Source organism: Cynocephalus volans, chromosome 16, assembly GCF_027409185.1.
Source record: "Cynocephalus volans isolate mCynVol1 chromosome 16, mCynVol1.pri, whole genome shotgun sequence".
Lineage (NCBI taxonomy): Eukaryota > Metazoa > Chordata > Mammalia > Dermoptera > Cynocephalidae > Cynocephalus > Cynocephalus volans.
Window position 1 is genome coordinate 24,458,644 of NC_084475.1, and position 18,917 is coordinate 24,477,560.

The window sequence follows — 18,917 nt, forward strand, 5'->3', positions numbered from 1 at the left end:
TAAAGTTAGCAAACGGAAAGAAATCATTAAGATCAGAGCAGAATTTAATGAAATTGAACCCCCAAAAACAATACAAAAGATCAATGAATCCAAAAGTTGGTTTTTTTAAAAGATAAATAAAATTGACAAACCATTTGCATGGCTAACAAAAAAAAAGAGAGATGATTCAAATAAAAAAAATTTGAAATGAAAAAGGTCATATTACACCTGATTGATCTGAAACACAAGGAATCATTCGAGACTAGTATAAACAACTGTATGCCAACAAATTTGAAAATCTGGAAGAAATGGATAAATTTCTGGACACACAAGCTACCAAAACTGAGCCAAGAAGATGTAGAAAATCTGAACAGACCAATAATAATAAAAGAGATTGAAGCTGTTATTGGACGGCTCCCAAAAAAGAAAAGCCCAGGACCAGATGGATTCACAGCAGAATTTTACCAAACATTCAAAGAGGAATTGACACCGATTCTTTACAGAGTATTCCAAAAGATTGAAACAGACGCAAATCTCCCAAATTCATTCTATGAAGCAAACATCATCCTGATACCGAAACCAGGTAAAGATATAACCAAAAAAGAAAACTACAGGCCAATATCCTTGATGAATATAGATGCAGAAATACTGACTAAAATACTAGCAAACAAAATACAGCAACACATACGTAAAATTATTCACCACGATCAAGTGGGATTCATCCCAGGGATGCAAGGTTGGTTCAACATATGCAAATCAATAAATGTGTTACACCATATTAATAAAGTCAAACACAAGGACCATATGATCATCTCTATAGTTCCTGAAAAAGCATTTGATAAAATTCAGCACTCATTCATAACAAAGACCCTCTATAAGTTAGGTATAGAGGGAAAGTATCTCAACGTAATTAAAGCCATATATGATAAACCCACTACCAATGTCATCCTGAATGGGGAAAAGCTGAAAGCTTTTCCTTTAAGAACAGGAACTAGACAAGGATGCCCACTCTCACCACTCCTATTCAACATAGTGTTGGAAGTACTAGCCAGAGCAATCAGAGAAGAGAAGGAAATAAAGGGCATCCAGATTGGAAAAGATGAAGTCAACCTGTCCCTGTTTGCAGAGGACATGATCCTATATATATCAAACAGCCTAAAACCTCTACAAAAAAACTGTTGGAATTGATAAATGATTTCAGCACAGTAGCAGGATACAAAATCAACACACATAAATCAGTAGCATTTCTATTCTCCAATAGTGAACATGCAGAATGAGAAATCACGAAAGCCTGCCCATTTACAATAGCCACCAAAAAAATAAAATACTTAGGAGTTGAGTTAACCAAGGATGTGAGAAATCTCTATAATGAGAACTACAAACCACTGCTGAGAGAAATTAGAGAGGATACAAGAAGATGGAAAGATATCCCACGCTCTTGGATTGGAAGGATCAGCATAGTGAAAATGTCCATACTACCCAAAGTGATATACAAATTCAATGCAATCCCCATCAAAATTCCAATGACATTTTTCTCAGAAATGGAAAGAAATATCCAGACATTTATATGGAATAATAAAAGACCATGCATAGCCAAAGCAATGCTGAGCAAAAAAAATAAAGCTGGAGGCAGAACACTACCAGACTTTAAGCTATACTACAAAGCTATAATAACCAAAACAGTATGGTACTGGCATAAAAACAGACACACTGAACAATGGAATAGAAAAGAGAATCCAAAAATCAACCCACACACTTACTGCCGTCTGATCTTCGACAAAGGCAACAAGCCTATTCACTGGGGAAGGGACTGCCTCTTCAGTAGATGGTGCTGGGATAACTGGATATCCATATGCAGGAGAATGAAACTAAACCTGTACCTCTCACCATATACTAAAATCAACTCAAAGTGGATTAAGGATTTAAATATACACCCTGAAACAATAAACTTCTTTAAAAAAACATACGAGAAACACTTTAGGAAATAGGACTGGACACAGACTTCATTAATACGACCCCAAAAGCACGGGCAACCAAAGGAAAAATAAACAAATGGGATTATATCAAACCAAAAAGCTTCTACACAGCAAAAGAAACAATTAACAGAGTTAAGACAACCAACAGAGTGGGAGAAAATATTTGCAAAATATACATCTGACAAAGGATTAATATCCAAAATATATAAGGAACTCAAACAACTTTACAAGAAAAAAACAATCAACCCAATTGAGAAATGGGCAAAAGAGCTAAGTAGGCATTTCTCTAAGGAAGATATACAAATGGCCAAAAGATATATGAAAAAATGCTCAACTTCACTCAGCATCCAGGAAATGCAAATCAAAACCACACTGAGATACCATCTAACCCCAGTTAGGATGGCTAAAATCCAAAAGACTCTAAACGATAAATGCTGGCGAGGTTGTGGAGAAAAAGGAACTCTCATACATTGTTGGTGGGACTGCAAAATGGTGCAGCCTCTATGGAAAATGGTATGGAGGTTCCTCAAACAATTGCAGATAGATTTGCCATATGACCCAGCTATCCCACTGCTGGGAATATACCCAGAGGAATGGAAATCATCAAGTCGAAGGTATACCTGTTCCCCAATGTTCATTGCAGCACTCTTTACAATAGCTAAGAGTTGGAACCAGCCCAAATGTTCATCATCGGATGAGTGGATATGGAAAATGTGGTATATCTACACAATGGAATACTACTCAGCTATAAAAACGAATGAAATACTGCCATTTGCAACAACATGGATGGACCTTGAGAGAATTATATTAAGTGAAACAAGTCAGGCACAGAAAGAGAAATACCACATGTTCTCACTTATTGGTGGGAGCTAAAAATTCACATATAAATTCACACACAGAGACACAAAAAAAAACCGGGGGGGGGGAGAAGATATAACAACTTAAATTACTTGACGTTGATACGACAAGCAAACAGAAAGGACATTGTTGGGTGGGAGGGAGGAGAGGGAGGATGGGGGGAGGTTTTGGTAAGGGGCAACAATAATCAACCACAATGTATATCGACAAAATAAAATTTAAAAAAAAAAAAAAAAACCACATGAATCTGACATTTAAAAAAAATTAATTAAATAAATAAATAAATAATAAAAATAAAAATAAATTTCTTTTTGTCCTTCACATTGTATTTTTTTCCTCTATCTTATATTAAAGGATAAAGTGGTTCTTCAGACTTTATCCTTGTTCTTGGTTTATTCTGTTTCGTTTTTACTTGGAAGCTCTTAAGTTTGCTCAATCATTCTGATTTCTTCAGGTAGCATTGAAATTTTGATATTTCCTTGCCTTGGACTGAACTTGACCCTCTGTATGACAGTGTTAGGATGGTGAGTAATCCTATTATGGTAGTTGAAAGATGGGTCCTTAACAATGTGATTAGATCGTAGGACCATACCGTAATGAATCGGTTAATAATGGTGGGCAGGGATGTGGTTCTGAGGGCTTTAAAAGAAGAACACATGAGAGGTTGACCTCAATCTGCCCTACCATTTTCTGACTTGTGAAACCCCTGGGTCACTGTCATCTCCACCAAGTTCTTCACCAGCTGTGTTCCCTGGACTTTTGACTCCTCAACTTTTGAATCTGCAGGCAGTAAATTTCATTTTCTAACAAATCACCCAGTTCCAGGTATTTTGTTATAAGCAACAGAAATGGACTAATGCATTTCCAAATCTTTATCTTTAGTTTAGATCTCTCTTGAACTCTGGAATCATGTATCCAATTGCAATTTCTTTGGAACTCTGGAATCATGTATCCAATTGCAATTTGGACATTCCCACAGATATTTCAAGTATAATGTATTCAAGTCTGTTTTATTTCTGCCCATTATATTTTTCTGTCATTCTAAAAGCTACACTTTACAGTGCCATTACCTATTTAGCTGTAATTATGTAGAGAGCCAGAGAGTAAAGCACTTTTATTTTCTGCACAGGAATTTAGTACCACAGTGTCTTCCTGCTTTTTGTTTCTGTATTACTTTCCTCTTCTGTATGCTTCTTGCTCTGTTATTTGTTCATTTATTTTCTATTGGTTGGCCTGTATGGGGATCTGAACCTGTGACCTTAGTATTAACAGAAGCATGCTCTTTGAAGTGAATTAGCTAACCAGCCTAGCTCTGTGTTCTAATGCAGCTGGTCTTCAACTACCCTGTTTTCTTCTTCTCTGATTCTCTCTAAAGCTTTTTCCATTTTCCTGTGGATGACTATTAAATTGTAAATGTAGCGTGTAACTGATTTGTACTTACAAAACCACATTATTTACACCCTGTGTTTAGAAAGTGGCAGTGTTCACTCTCATTTAGACACAAGCAATCCTTTGGCATGTGGGAAGGAAATTATGGAGTGCCTTTGTATATGCTTTCAATTTACAAGTATTTAAAAAACAGCAGTTGCATATAATGTTTGACTTTGAAATAGAAAAATATTTAAATGCAGAACCATTCCATAATGTTTCTTTAATAGTGTGTGTATCTGTTACCACCACCCATGGGCATTCACTTAGACGTGGTGCCGTGTGTAGTTCTATTAATGTGGGGTGTCTTCCTTTCCTCTTGTGACTGCAGTTTCACTGTTGCCTCATACTCATGAGAACATGTGGTTGACATGGAAGAGCTTAACATCTTTGGCATTTCAGTAAAGTGCAAACAGAATGCAGCATAGAAATATATTTTGTTTTTCTTTCCCCATTCTCTATTGAACTTCTCTCAAAATTTGTTAATCTGAAACACTGGTTCAGGTATGTATTTATACTTATGTTTACAAACCTGATTATAAACTTCTTGGAAAAGGAGCATTTTATTCATACTTTCATAAGTTACAAGAATGATTCATAGCTATAAGGTAAGCTTTGTAATCATATTTTTAGTAATTAATTTATTATCAAAGTGACAGGATATACCTGCTGGGTTCCCCCACCCCCACGCACTATATGGAGAACAGGAAAGCAGCACCTTATTTAACACATAAGACACTCATCCTCACACAGAAGTGTGAACTCTGAGATTCCTATTTTGTGACCCAGGGCTGGTGGCTTGAATTGAGATCACTGTGCCTTTACAGGAGTTGGTGTCACTTGAAGATGTGGCTGTGGCCTTCACCTGGGAGGAGTGGAGGGACTTGAATGATGCTCAGAGGACTTTGTACAGGGATGTGATGCTGGAGATCTACAGCAGCCTGGTGTCATTGGGTGAGTTAAACTCCCCAGTAACTTTCAGGAGAAACATTTTGTTATTTTTTTTTATAAAAATTGGAATGGTTTATATGGTTTTATGCTATTTGGTAATATTACATTTCATGAAAAACATGTCTTCCCTATCTAACAAAAGTTTCAAATTGGCCTCTTTATTGTATAATTTCTGGAGCTGAGCTCTTGTCATTCTTCCAAGTATTTGGCTTTACAGTTTTATAAAGTCCCATATTACTTCCCATTAACAGGGTACTGCATTAGTAAACCTGAGGTGATCCTGAAGTTGGAGAAAGGAGCAGAGCCATGGATAAGAAAAGAATACCCAAAGCAGTGCCTCCCAGGTTAGTAAGCACATCCTGGACAGAGTCCGGGAAGAGTAAAACCCCGCAGATCTTGACTGTGTTCAGCTGTTTCTAGCAGTTATTCCACAGGTCCGTGGGCTAAGGCTGGCTCATCTCCTTGCATTAAACACGTGTATTATGTATTCTCTCAGATGGACTCATACGTATATATCTCCATATTTTATTTTGCTGTTTTTTAACGATGTATCTTCCTAAAATATAATCCCTACATTTCTCTTCTTTGACATTTATTTTTGCTATTCATCTTTTCGATATTCTCAGTTCCCCTCATATCCTGCATTCTCATGGACATTGGTTTTCAGACTCTGTCCTTTTGTGTTGCTTAAAACAGAATATCTGTAACTGGGTAATTTGTGAAGAAACAAACTCTATGTCTTACAGTTCTGTTCTGGAGGCTGAGCATTCCAAGGTCTAGGGGCTGCATGTGGTAAGGGCCTTGTTTTTGGTGGTGACTCTTGGCAGAATCCCAAAGTAGTGCAGGATATCACATTAGGAAGTTGATAAGAAAATAAGGAAAGAGGCCCAGATATGAGCCTCTTATACCACCACATCAGAAATTATGGAGCTGAGGCTGACTTAGCACAGGGCATGGAAAAGGAGAGTTTTTGATTTTATAGAAGAACCACAAGACTCATGGTATGAAGGTAAAGTGAACCGAGGGTTTCAAGTTGAGGGACTGAGATTGTTGTTTGGAAGTGGAATTTTAAGTTAGTATTTCCCTCTTCTCTTTGTAGAAATCATTCTAAACTGACAAATAAATTTAGAACTGTGCAGGAGACTCTATCTTTTACGAGCATAGTAGCCATCCAAAACTCCAGTGCATAATACTGAAGCTTTCATGAGCAATGAATTATCAAGTGGGAGTGTGTGTTCCGGAGTTTGGGAACATAATACAGGTTGATTTTATAAGGAGTCAAAAAGCACCTTTTTCAAAGATGGTGGCAAAGCCTTGGTTGCAGAACCAAATATTTTAGACCAGCAGGGTGTCCTGTAGGGATGGACTGAAGTTTCCTGTAGAGTATTGGTTTTTTGAAGCACAGGAAATCAGGTGAAATGAGTAATTTGTGGGAGGCTCTGTTTAGGGTGGAAAAAAGGTGATTTTATTATTTCAAAAACTTCCACACGCGTATAGCCATTTCCTAAGGAAGACTAAAAAGTATAGAAACATTAATGCAAAATTCTTAACCTAAGTCATTTTCCTCCATATGTGATGAAAAATTGGATCATTCTGCACCTGAAGGTAGCCAATGAAGGAAAACCTGGCCATATTCAAAGCAGAAGAATTAGAAAAAGAGCTGCAGGAGATAACCACTATTGTTATAAAAATAAAATAGAGTAAAAACTGTAATAATAAAAGAGAGTTAAAAAAAAAAGGGTAAAAAAACCAATGTAAGGTGATAAGCAATTATTTTGAAATCTGCAATTAGGAAAAAGGTAAACATCAAATATTTCATCATGATTTAGAAACAAAAAAATGAATGAAGAAGCAAAGAAGAATGTGACATAGTGTTAGAAAATATACTAATGCAATATAACATTATGTCAGTATAAAGAAAATCCATATACTTCTGAAGCCATTATTGATTTTTATAAAATCTTTTATTACTTGGATTGGGAGAAACTTCTCTACCTTTACATGAGCATGCAATAAAATATGCTTATGTGTGGCTCATGGATATGGGTATTTTTTTTGTCATTTCAGATATCCAGATAGACAATGACCTAATTGAGAGGAGCCAAGAAAGTCATGGTAGGTACTTGTGGCAAGGTGTAATCATCAATGGCAATCAATCAACTGAGGAGAGAGTGGAGTTAGGAAAATCACTGAATGCACATTCAATGCATATTTTGAATCTGGTTATAAATAATGGAAACTATTCAGGAGTGGGGCATGAGGAGTTTAACAAATGTCAGAATCCAGTTCTTCCAGAAACAGATACCATGTGTGCTGGACAGAAACCTGATGAGCATAATATATCTGAGGAATCACACAGTCATCATGAGCATCTTAGTCAGCATCCTAAGATTCCAGCTGGGCAACTTTTTGAGTATAGTGGAAATGGACAATCCTCCAATACAGTGCCAATATTTGCATATAAGAAAACTCATATGGGTGAGACCACTTGTAAATATAGTGAGTATGGGAACGCCTGTAATAAGTCATCTGTCGTTGCCCAAGAGATAGGTCAGGTAGGGATGAAAACTTTTCAATGTGTTGTATGTGGGAAAATGTTCTATAAAAAAGCTACACTTGGTCAACATAAGATTATACACACAGGAGAGAAATATGATAAATACAGTGAGTGTCAGGAATCTTTTATCCAGCAATCATACCTTATCTTATATCAGGGAACATCTACAGGGATAGCTTTTAACCAAAAGTCAGCCCTCAACAGGCATCAGAGAATTCACAAAAGTAAAACAACATATGAATGTAAGGAAAATTTGAAAACTTTTAACCAAATGTCAGCCTTCAGTATGCATTGGAGAACTCACCCAGGTGATAAGCCCCACAAATGTAATGGATGTAGAAAAACAATTAACAAGCCATCCTTCAGAATGAATCAGAGTACTCACACAGGCAAAACACCTTATGAATGTAAAGAATGTGGAAAAGCTTTTAAGCAAAAGTCAAAACTCAGCAGGCATCAGATAATTCACACAGGTGAGAAACCATATGAATGTAAAGAATGTGGAAAAGATTTTAACCGGAAGTCACACCTCAGAATGCATCAGAGCATTCACACAGGTGAGAGACCATATGAATGTAAAGAATGTGGAAAAGATTTTAAGTTAAAGTCATACCTCAGCAAGCATCAGAGAATTCACACAGGTGAGAAACCATATGAATGTAAAGAATGTGGAAAAGCTTTTAACCAAAATTCAGTCCTCAGCAGGCATCAGAGAATTCACACAGGTGAGAAACCATATGAATGTAAAGAATGTGGAAAAGCTTTTAACCAAATGTCAACCCTCAGCAAGCATCAGAGAATTCACACAGGTGAGAAACCATATGAAGATAAAGAATGTGGAAAAGATTTTAACCGAAAGTCACACCTCAGCAGGCATCAGATAAATCCCACAGGTGAGAGACCATATCAATGTAAAGAATGTGGAAAAGCTTTTAACCAAAAGTCAGTCCTCAGCATGCATCAGAGAATTCACACAGGTGAGAAACCATATGAATGTAAAGAATGTGGAAAAGCTTTTAACCAAAAATCAGTCCTCAGCATGCATCAGAGAATTCACACAGGTGAGAAACCACATGAATGTAAAGAATGTGGAAAAGCTTTTAACCAAAAGTCACACCTCAGCAAGCATCAGAGAATTCACACAGGTGAGAAACCATATGAATGTAAAGAATGTGGAAAAGCTTTTAACCAGAAGTCACACCTCAGCATGCATCAGAGAATTCACACAGGTGAGAGACCATATCAATGTAAAGAATGTGGAAAAGCTTTTAACCAAAAGTCAATCCTCAGCAAGCATCAGAGAATTCACAGAGGTGAGAAACCATATGAATGTAAAGAATGTGGAAAAGCTTTTAACCAAAAGTCAGTCCTCAGCAAGCATCAGAGAATTCACAGAGGTGAGAAACCATATGAGTGTAAAGAATGTGGAAAAGCTTTTAACCGAAAGTCATACCTTAGAATGCATCAGAGAATTCACACAGGTGAGAGACCATATGGATGTAAAGAATGTGGAAAAGCTTTTAACCAAAAGTCACACCTCAGAACGCATCAGAGAATTCACACAGGTGAGAGACCATATGAATGTAAAGAATGTGGAAAAGCTTTTAACCGAAAGTCATATCTCAGAATGCATCAGAGAATTCACAAAGATGAGAAGCCACATTAATGTAAAGAATGTGGAAAAGCTTTTAATGAAAAGTCAACCCTCAGCATGCATCAGGGAATTCATACAGGTGAGAAGCCACGTGAATGTAATGAATGTGAAAAAGGTTTTTTTTACAATGTCACAGTTGAGAAGACATCAGGATACTCACACAAGAAAAAACTCCTTATGAATCTAATATGACAGGCCTTGAACTTAAATTCCCCCTAACAGATAAAAAAGAGTTCTCACAAAGGAAAATCTCAGTGGATGTAATTTATATGCGATAAGATTTTTCCAGAAGTCATACTGCAAGACATCAGAGAACTTGTATCCGGAAGAAGACCGGTAGATATACAGTTGTCCTCAGGCATTGAAAAATGTCTCAAGGATCCCCTATTGATAAAAAAATTTGCTGATGCTTAAGTCCCTTCTATAAATGTTGTAGTGTTTGTTCATTACCAATTCACTTCCTGCTGTGTATTTTACATCTTGCGTAGGTTACTTGTAATACTGAAAAAATGTGAATACTATGTAAATTGTTGTTATACTGTGTTGTTTTTCAGTTGTAGAATTGTTTCATTTATTGTTTTTATTTACTTTTGAGGATTTTTGGTAAGTAGTTTCTTGAATCACCAGATGTGTAACCCTCAGATGTGGAAGGAGGACTGTAATGAGTGTGAAAACGTCTTTTCTCCAAAGTCTCAAGGCTGCCTGTGGTTAGAGCATTTCTGCTTATAACATTGGTGCTCTTAACACAAATTTTCTCCATACCAGCCATGCACCAAAAAATAGATAAATAAAAATAAAAAGGAATCACATCATAGCAGGCATTAGAGGATTTAAAGAGGGGAGAAATTCTATATGGATTAAACTGACTGTCTTTTTAAAAATAAAACCACTCTTTTCTCTTGTTTAGATAGCCTGCAATCTGAGCATTCCACGATTGGGTGGATGACCATGTAATTTAACTCTGTTCAGGAGAATGTAGATATAAGTGGTGAACATTACTTCCAGTTCAGGCGACAAAATAAAAAAAAATTCCATTCAGTTCCTCATTTCTCATGTTATTTGCAACTGAATAAAGGTGACTCTTGGGTGCACTTTGGGGCCACAGGTGAAAGAAATCCACCCTAATTTAAAATAGAAGAAATTGAACAAACCAGAGATATTCTAGCCACTACCCCAAAACCTCTGTTTACACATTATATAAGAAATTATTTCCTGTTAAGCCATATTTATGTCTGCCCTGTTTGCATTACAACACAAGAGGTGAACTTCAGCTAAATGATTTCATAGACTTTCTGAGAAGATTTACCAGTTCTTGTATATGGGAAGAGAATCTTGTGTTGTCACCATTTATACCCAAGTCAGTTTGTGGGAAAAGCAAATTATGGGGAGAAAGAATGCAATAGATGTGACACTTCTTATTGGGACAGTTTATTGAACAGTGAAAATAAAGTTAAATATCTTTCTAAATCTCTATAATGTGTCAAAGCTTTCAAGAAACTTTCCACACTTTTCATATCAGAATTTGAAATGAAGAGAAAACTATGTGATAAACGTAAATTTTCAAATAAAAATGATAAATGGAGTATTAAAAGTATTTTTAACATTTTCAGTGTTACCAATATTTAAATATGACTGTTGACACTACCTTCCAGGGGACATTGTCTGAAAACATTTTCGGTTGTCATAACTGAAGTTTGGGAGGTGCTACTCCATTGAGTGGAAAGACACAGATGTTGGTAAACAGCCTACAATGCAAAAGAAAGCCATCTCACATGCAACATTTATGCATAAAAATGTTTGTTAAAAATGCTTCTTAATGGAACCCAGCATAACTGTTCATAGGGAATATGTACACTTAGTATAATAAATAGTTTGGTTTGACTTCCTTCCGGATTTTTGACATTAACTGCCACTCTAACTTCAGTATATTTTGTTAAATATACTATCTAAGATACTGCACTACATAGATTATTTTTTTAATAGAAGTTGACCAGTAAGGGGATCCGAAGCCTTGACTCGGTGTTGTCAGCACCATGCTCTCCCAAGTGAGCTTACCAGCCATTCTTATATAGAGATCCAAATCCATGGCCTTGGTGTTATCAGTACCACGCTCTCCCCAGTGAGCCACGGGCTAGCCCAGATTTTTTCCTACTCTCCCATTTTAGGTAAATTTGTATGACCAGTATTACAAAACCAAGTAAAGGTAATTTTTTATGATGTTTGAAGCTAATGCAAAGTGAGTCTATGTGTTGAATAGAAATATTTCTATGTGAATGCACAAATTCATGGGCACATAATTGTAAACAACTTGTTTGAACTTATTTAAACAGCTGTAAACAGTAGTGATTTTCTTATTTTACTCAGTGAAACGCAGTGCCTGGAAGGGATACTTTTCGTTTATACCTATTCCTCATATTTTGAAATGGTGCCAAATCATAGGTATGAGTGTGTACCACATGCCCTATAGCTAAGAAACCTTGTGTTTCTGTTTGCGGTGATGGAGTGCTGTTTTGAATCTTGCCACTATCAGGTAAATCCCGACTCTACTTGTGTATTGCCTTGTGCATGGCTGTGCTTGTGTGTAGTCCTCCAGACCTAGAGATGGCCCCAGAGCCTATTTTCATCTATGGAGACTTCTCAAGTCTGTGGTGACTCCCTGTCTGCCATCAGAGCCCTTGGTGTGGGGGAGAGCCAGGCCCCAAAGAGGAGTGTGAGCAAGTAAGACAAAATGGTGTCCAGCATAGAACCTGAGGGGTGGTTGGAGGCAGGGTCTCTGGGATCCTTTTGGGCAGAGAGGTCATTTCCATCTGCCACCATTCTGTCCCCAAATCTCTGGTAACAGTGGGCAGAGAGTACAGCACCATCGTTTATTTTTCATTTTTCACTCTAATCTTTATTATTTTCTTTTTTCTGTTTTGGGAGGTTTAATTTTCCTCCTTTATCTAGGATTTTATTTGGAAGGTCAGGTTATTGATTTCAGAACTTTCTAAACTGTATACACGTACAAATTTAAATTTTACTCTAAGCCCCTTTTTAATTTTGGTATGTTGTATTACACTGTTTGTGAAAATGTTTCAAGTTTTAGTGTCGTTTTTATGGCTCACTGGCAGTTGGGGAGTTTGTTCTTTTACTTTCATGTAGTTGTGAACTACTGAAGTATCATTCAGTTAATAATTTTCTGTTTAAATCTATTGTGGTCAGAGAACATACACTGTATAATTTCAATCCGCAAATTTTTAAAGATATTTTATGGCATCACAGATGGTCTTTTCTGGAGTATGTTCCGAGGGTTTGAATAGATTGAGTATTCTGTTGTTGGGTGTTGTGTCTATATATACATATCTTTAAATTCAAGTTGTTTTATAATGTCCAAGACTTCTATACCCTTGTCAGTCTTTTGCTGAGTTATTCTATCGAATATTGAAAGTTGCACTTAACATATCTGAACATTTACATAGAATAGTCTGTTTTACCCTTAATTTCTTCTCTAATTACTTTTGTTTGATGTTGGACTTATTTGTTTTGTGCATGTATACCTACAATTGTTATGGTGTCCTCCTGAATAACACTTTTGTCATAAATGACCCTCTTTATTCTTGGTAACATTTTTTTTTGAGCGGCAAGTGTATCGCAACCCTTAGCTCGGTGTGGTCTGCACGACGCTCAGCCAGGGAGCGCACCGGCCATCCCTATACAGGATCTGAACCCACGGCCTTGACGCTACCAGCGCCTCACGCTCCTGAGTGAGCCACAGGGCCGGCCCTCTAGTAACAATTTTGTTTTAATTTTGTTTGGTTGGTATTAGTATTGTCAGCTGGTGTATCTGTGTTATGGTTATGTTTACATTGTATATCTTTTCCTGCCCATTAACTTGCAACCTGTTCATATCATTGAATTCAATGTGTTTCTCTTGTGCTCAATATATAGTTTTTTCCTTTTTTCTAATACTATTGGACAAGACTTAAAAAAATTTTTTTATTTTGTTTTACTTGGCAGGTTATAATAGTATGTGCTTATGAGGTACAATTTGATGTTTCAACACATTGTGAAATTATTAAATCAGGCTAATTCACATATTCATTATCAGACACACTGATTTCTTTGTGATGAGAACATTTGAAATCCACTTTGTTAGCAACTTTGAAATGTACATTACTATTAACTCTATTCACCATGCTGTGCAATAGATCACCAGAACTTATTCCTCCTGCTGAAGTGAAACTTCATACTCTTGGACCAACACACCTCCACTGATATTTTACCCCATTCTAACCCTCAGTTTTGATAAACTTCATTCTTCTCTCTGTTTGTATTAGTTTGACTTTAATAGTCCACATATAAGTAAATTTAAGTGGTACTTGTCTTTCTGTCCCTGGCTTATTTTATTTAACACGTTTTCTAGATTCTTCTATGTTGCCACAGTTGACAGTTTGTTTCCTTTTTAATGTCTGAGTAGAATTTTATTTTATATGTAAATATTTCTTTTATCCATTCATTCATTGATGAGTGCTTCTGTAATTTTGAATTCTTGACTGTTGTGAATAATGGTGCCATAAACATGGGAGGGCTGACATCTTTTTCTCATACTGATGTCAGTTCTTTTTGACATATACCCAGAAGTGGGATTGCTAGATCATTTGTTTTTTTTATTTTTAGCAGTGTGACTACTTTATGCTAGTTTCCAAATTGGTGTTCTAATATACTTTGTGTATTCACACCTTCATGAATACTTATCTTTTATCTTTTTCATAATACCTGTTCTAACAGGTCTGATGTGATCTCATCGTAGTTTTAAATTGCATTTTTTTTTTTTGGATTAGTGATGTTGACAATGTTTTCATACATCTATTGGCCATTTCAAGTCTCCTTTTAAGAAATGTCTATTCAGGTTTTTGTTCCCTTTTTGGGTAGGATCATTTTTTAATTTTTATTGAATATTTTGAGTTGTGTATATATGTTTTAGATTTAGCCAATGTGAGATGTATGGCATGCAAATGTTTTCTGTTAATCTTTGGGTTGTCTCCTCACTTTGATATTTTTATTTTCTGTGCAGAAGCTTTTCAGTTTGATGATATAAATTTCTTCTAACCATGAGAATAGCTAAATTGAAGTTTTACATGTGAAGTCTGTGCTTTATTCAGTTTCTTCTCTAGTTTCCACTGGATGTAAAACTGTTTTGATTGTGTGTCAACATTTTGTCTATAATGCAGCTGTAGCTAACACCGTATTATAGTTAGAAAAATGAGAGTTTGCGATTTAGGTTTGTTTCTTGAGGTCTCAGACTGGCTGTAAAGCTTTTCCACCATGCCATATTGTTCCATTTTTCTTTGGAAACCATGCTTACCAGTCTGGAAGCCTGGGTGAGCCTCTCTCTTCAACCCCATCATGTTACTGGCTTACTTGGCATGGGCTCCTATCAAGAGAAGGGATCTTTTGTCCTTAAATCAATGTGTTTGGACCCAGGAGATGCACACCTTGACTTCAGTCCTTGACCTTAAAAGGGTTAATGCATATCGGTGAATTTGAAACGGCATGACGTATATACAGTTTAAGACAACGTTGATTGACTTTCTTCACACTGAATATGTTAGATATGCTCCTGTCAAAAAGTCAGTTATGTGTCTTATGTCTGTAAGAGGACAAACTACACACAGCTTCAAATTACATTTCCTTTTCATCAATAAACCAGTGGGAACGATAACATGGAACTGACTGGCTTTGGATCCCAGAGCAGACTTTTTTTTAATTGTGAGAGTCTGGTTGGTCCCAGATCCTCCAGGCCTATGTGGAGAGGGTCTCAGTCCTTGTCCCTCTACCTTGGGAGCTCCAAAAACCTATCAGTTCTTATGTCAGCATTCCAGGGACCCAGAAGTTAGGAACACTCTGGTACAGGCTGAAGGCAGAGTGAGGCAAAGTCTTTACGAACAACCAGTGGCTTGGGGGTGCTGGGCCAACCTCCATCCCTCCCTCTGCACAGGCTCAGCTTAAGTGGGTTACACCAGAATAATGTCTTCATTTCCCACAATCCTCTCTGGTAAGTTCATGGTTGGGTGTGTCCTCCTGGCCTGGAAGGGCATTGGGCCATGCTCAGTGGGCAGCTGTGGGTCAATTTCCTCAAGGACTTCTAGGGACTTGGGACTTGTCTTTGGGAGGTCACATCTCAGCTAGGACATCTCCTTTGGCAGATCTCTTGAACAAAGGATGCTGCAGCCACTAATGAAGAAACAATAAGAAATCTTATCTGCTACACTAGGAATGTTTGCAGTCTCCAAAGGCTGTTGCTGCACAACAGCATATTAACATTTCTAGCCAGGGTAGTCTCAGGTAATAGAATTGTTCTTGATTATCTATTAACTAAGTAAGGTGATGTCTTTATTACAAATACTGCATGATGTACCTGAATAAACTCTGAGGAAATTGAGACATAGTTGCATAAAATAAGAGAGCAAGCCCCATGGCTACCATAAGCCTCACCTAGTTCCCCATTGTCATTTGATCTACGTAATTAAATGTCTTTTACTGTACATTCATGGCTTAAAACCATCATGCACCCTAGAATATTCACAAAGTTGGCATCTTTCCTTTATTCCTTTCTTTTACAACTATGTCCTTGTTATCTATTAAAGCTCTGCAGAAATGCAACCACTGACAAAATGATATTTGCCCAGTGCTCTGAGATAACTACCAATACCTACAAAACAGATTAACTTAAACATGACACCTAGGTAACCCAGGCACAAAAGCACCTTTTCCTGCCCTCTTTGCTGCTCAAATGTAATTAAAACATCTTGACACTGACTTGCAGTTGTTCATTACCTTCGCTGATATTAGATCAGATCCAGTGACTGGAACATGTTCATCACAGCATAAAGGGAGACATAAAATCTGACACTGGACTAAGTTATCAGTAATGTTTTCAGAGAAAGATCTTGATCAAAAGGGGGAAATGAAAAATTTCATGAAATCATTTTCTGTAAGATCAATACAAAATAGATCCAGGAAAGGCACAAGGAAGGGAGGCTCATGTTTGCTTGCCTGAGGTAAGAATTGTTTTGAAGGACCTCCTAAAAACCCATCAAAAATCTCTTCACTTTTCTATGTGTCCCTTGGCTTATACAAAATACATTTCTGCAACAAAATTTATCATTAGACATTGTTTGCCATTGCAGTAATTCAGTTAAGACCTTCCAATAAAAACCTGTCAGGTAATGGCATCTCAAGCAATGAACTGATGACAAACCTGACTGTCAGCCTCCAGAACTAATGAACCCTGTTTCTAAGCAGCTTATGTGAACTTCTCCCTTTATGTCAAAAAAGCTTTCTGTTGGGTCTGGCCCGTGGCTCATTTGGGAGAGTGTGGTGCTGATAACACCAAGGCCAAGGGTTTGGATCCCCATGCTGGGACAGCTGATTAGCTCACTTGGGAGAACATGGTGGTGACAACACCATGGTTAAGCGTTAAGATACCCTTACCAAACATCTTTCACGAAAAAACCTCTCTCTTAGTCTTCCATCACAGAATGCATTTGTAGCTTGCCTTGGTGTGCATTCCAGATTTTAATATAATTTTATGTTCACAAAGTAGCTAAACATATTTGAAGATGTTTTCCTCTACTGTATTTTTCTCAGTTAACAGAGGAAACGTACATTAACTGAATAGGTGCCATATAGGACAAGCCCATAGCTAGGGCCATCTTAAGCAGTGAAAATATAAAACCTTTTCAGCCAGTAAATTTGGGGAAGATATTTCTAACAGGGGATATTGGGCAAGAAAAGAAATGAAAGTCAAACAAAAGAAAAAGTCATGGTCTTTCACATAGAAAAATCTAATGGCTCCACCAAATTACAAACAAACAAAAGAACCTCTTAGAACTCAAAAGCAAATTTAGTGTAGTTGCAGAATACAAAACTAACGTAGCAGAACCCTATTGTGTTTACACACTAACAATTATCTGAAGCAGAACTAAATAAGACAATCCCAATTACAGTAGTATGTAAGGAAATTAAGAATGAATATAATGAAGGATGTGGACAATGTGTGCAGTGAAAATTGTAAAGCATTGATGAAAAAATGTGACACAAATAGTGGAAAGATATCCCATATTCATTTATTGGAATATTCAATTAAATGGTTTATACTACCCGAAGCACTCTACCAATTCAATAAAATGCCAATCAAAATTTTAAGGTCATTTTTTACACAAGTATAAAATAAAATTTCAAATATGTATAGAATCACAAAAGACCAAGGACAGCAAAGAATCGTCATTAGAAAAAAAGAAAGAAGAAAAACTAGAGGAATCACACTACCTAATTTCAAATTATACTGCAGAGTTTAGAAATCAAAACAGCATGTTACTGGCAGAAAACTGACACATCGACCAATGAATTAGGATAAATAGCCCATAAGTATACCCACACATCTACAGCAAACTGATTGTTAACTGAAGTGCCAAGAACACACAAAGAGGAAAGGCCAGTCTGTTATCACTCCCAGTCCAAATGTTAAAAAAAAAAAAAAAAAGAATAACACCCTCATCTCAACCTTTGTACAAGAATTAAGTCAAAGTAAATTAAGGACTTAAACATAATTGTCTAAAGTTTAAAAACTACTAGAAGAAAAACGAATGAGAGTGGTCCATGATATTGGTCTGAACAATGATTTTTAAGATATCACTCCAAAAGCACAATTAAAGTAAAAATAGAAAAGTGAGATTGCATACATCTGAGAATTTTCTGCATACCAAAAACAGACAAACAAAAACAAACAAAAGGGACAACCCACAGATTCAGAGAAACTATTTGCAAGTCATACATTTGTTAAGGGCAAAATATCCAAAATATATAAGGGATTCAAAAGACTCAATAACAGGAAAGTCTTAATAAAAATGGCCAATGGTCCTTAACAGATATTTTTCAAAGAAGATAATCAAATCACAATGGAAGTATGGAATAGAATGAAGGATATCAGAAGCTAAGGGGCAGGATGGAAGTTGGTGGGAAAAGGGAACCAGATGGCCAAAGGGTGCAAAGTTTCAGTTAGGCGGGATGAAATACTTCTGGTGATGTATCACACAGCATAGTGAATGTACTTCACAAAAATTAAGGTGTTGAATATTTCAAAGTTGTTTTATAAAGTTAACTGTAAATGTCTTACCTCAAAATGATAACTATATGAGGTGATAGATATATTAGTGGGTCTGATTTGCTCATTTCACAATTTATACATGTATGGAAACATCACACTGTACCCCATCACTGCATTTGTAATCTCGAGTCCTAGGAATGGCCCACACAATCGCAGTGGATACCCACTAAGAGTAAAGCTGAATGTAAATCCAATCAGATTCTGGTAGGCATTTGTGGATGTGGAAAGGAAGTTGACACTAATTTTTAAGTAAAACTAAGAATCAATGTAAAAGTGATAATGAAAAAAAAATTACTGCACAATATATTAAAAGGAATGGAAAGCTAGTATACCGTTAGACATCACATGTATGCAAAAGTATCTGCA

General features: G+C 36.6%; 1 protein-coding gene across 5 annotated transcripts in view; it reads left to right on the forward strand.

Annotated features, from left to right (window-relative positions):
• The window catches only part of LOC134364932 (zinc finger protein 260-like), an 80,668-nt gene that overhangs the window by 17,505 nt on the left and 44,246 nt on the right, over positions 1-18,917 (forward strand). For 2 of the 5 annotated variants that reach the window (XR_010021912.1, XM_063081139.1), the window contains exons 3-5: positions 5,069-5,195; positions 5,444-5,536; positions 7,260-7,307. Coding sequence is in view for 4 of the 5 variants with exons in the window: in XM_063081139.1 (XP_062937209.1) it covers positions 5,069-5,195; positions 5,444-5,536; positions 7,260-7,307 (268 nt within the window). In the remaining variant the exon portion in view is untranslated. The other 3 variants (XM_063081137.1, XM_063081138.1, XM_063081136.1) reach the window with 3 other exon arrangements.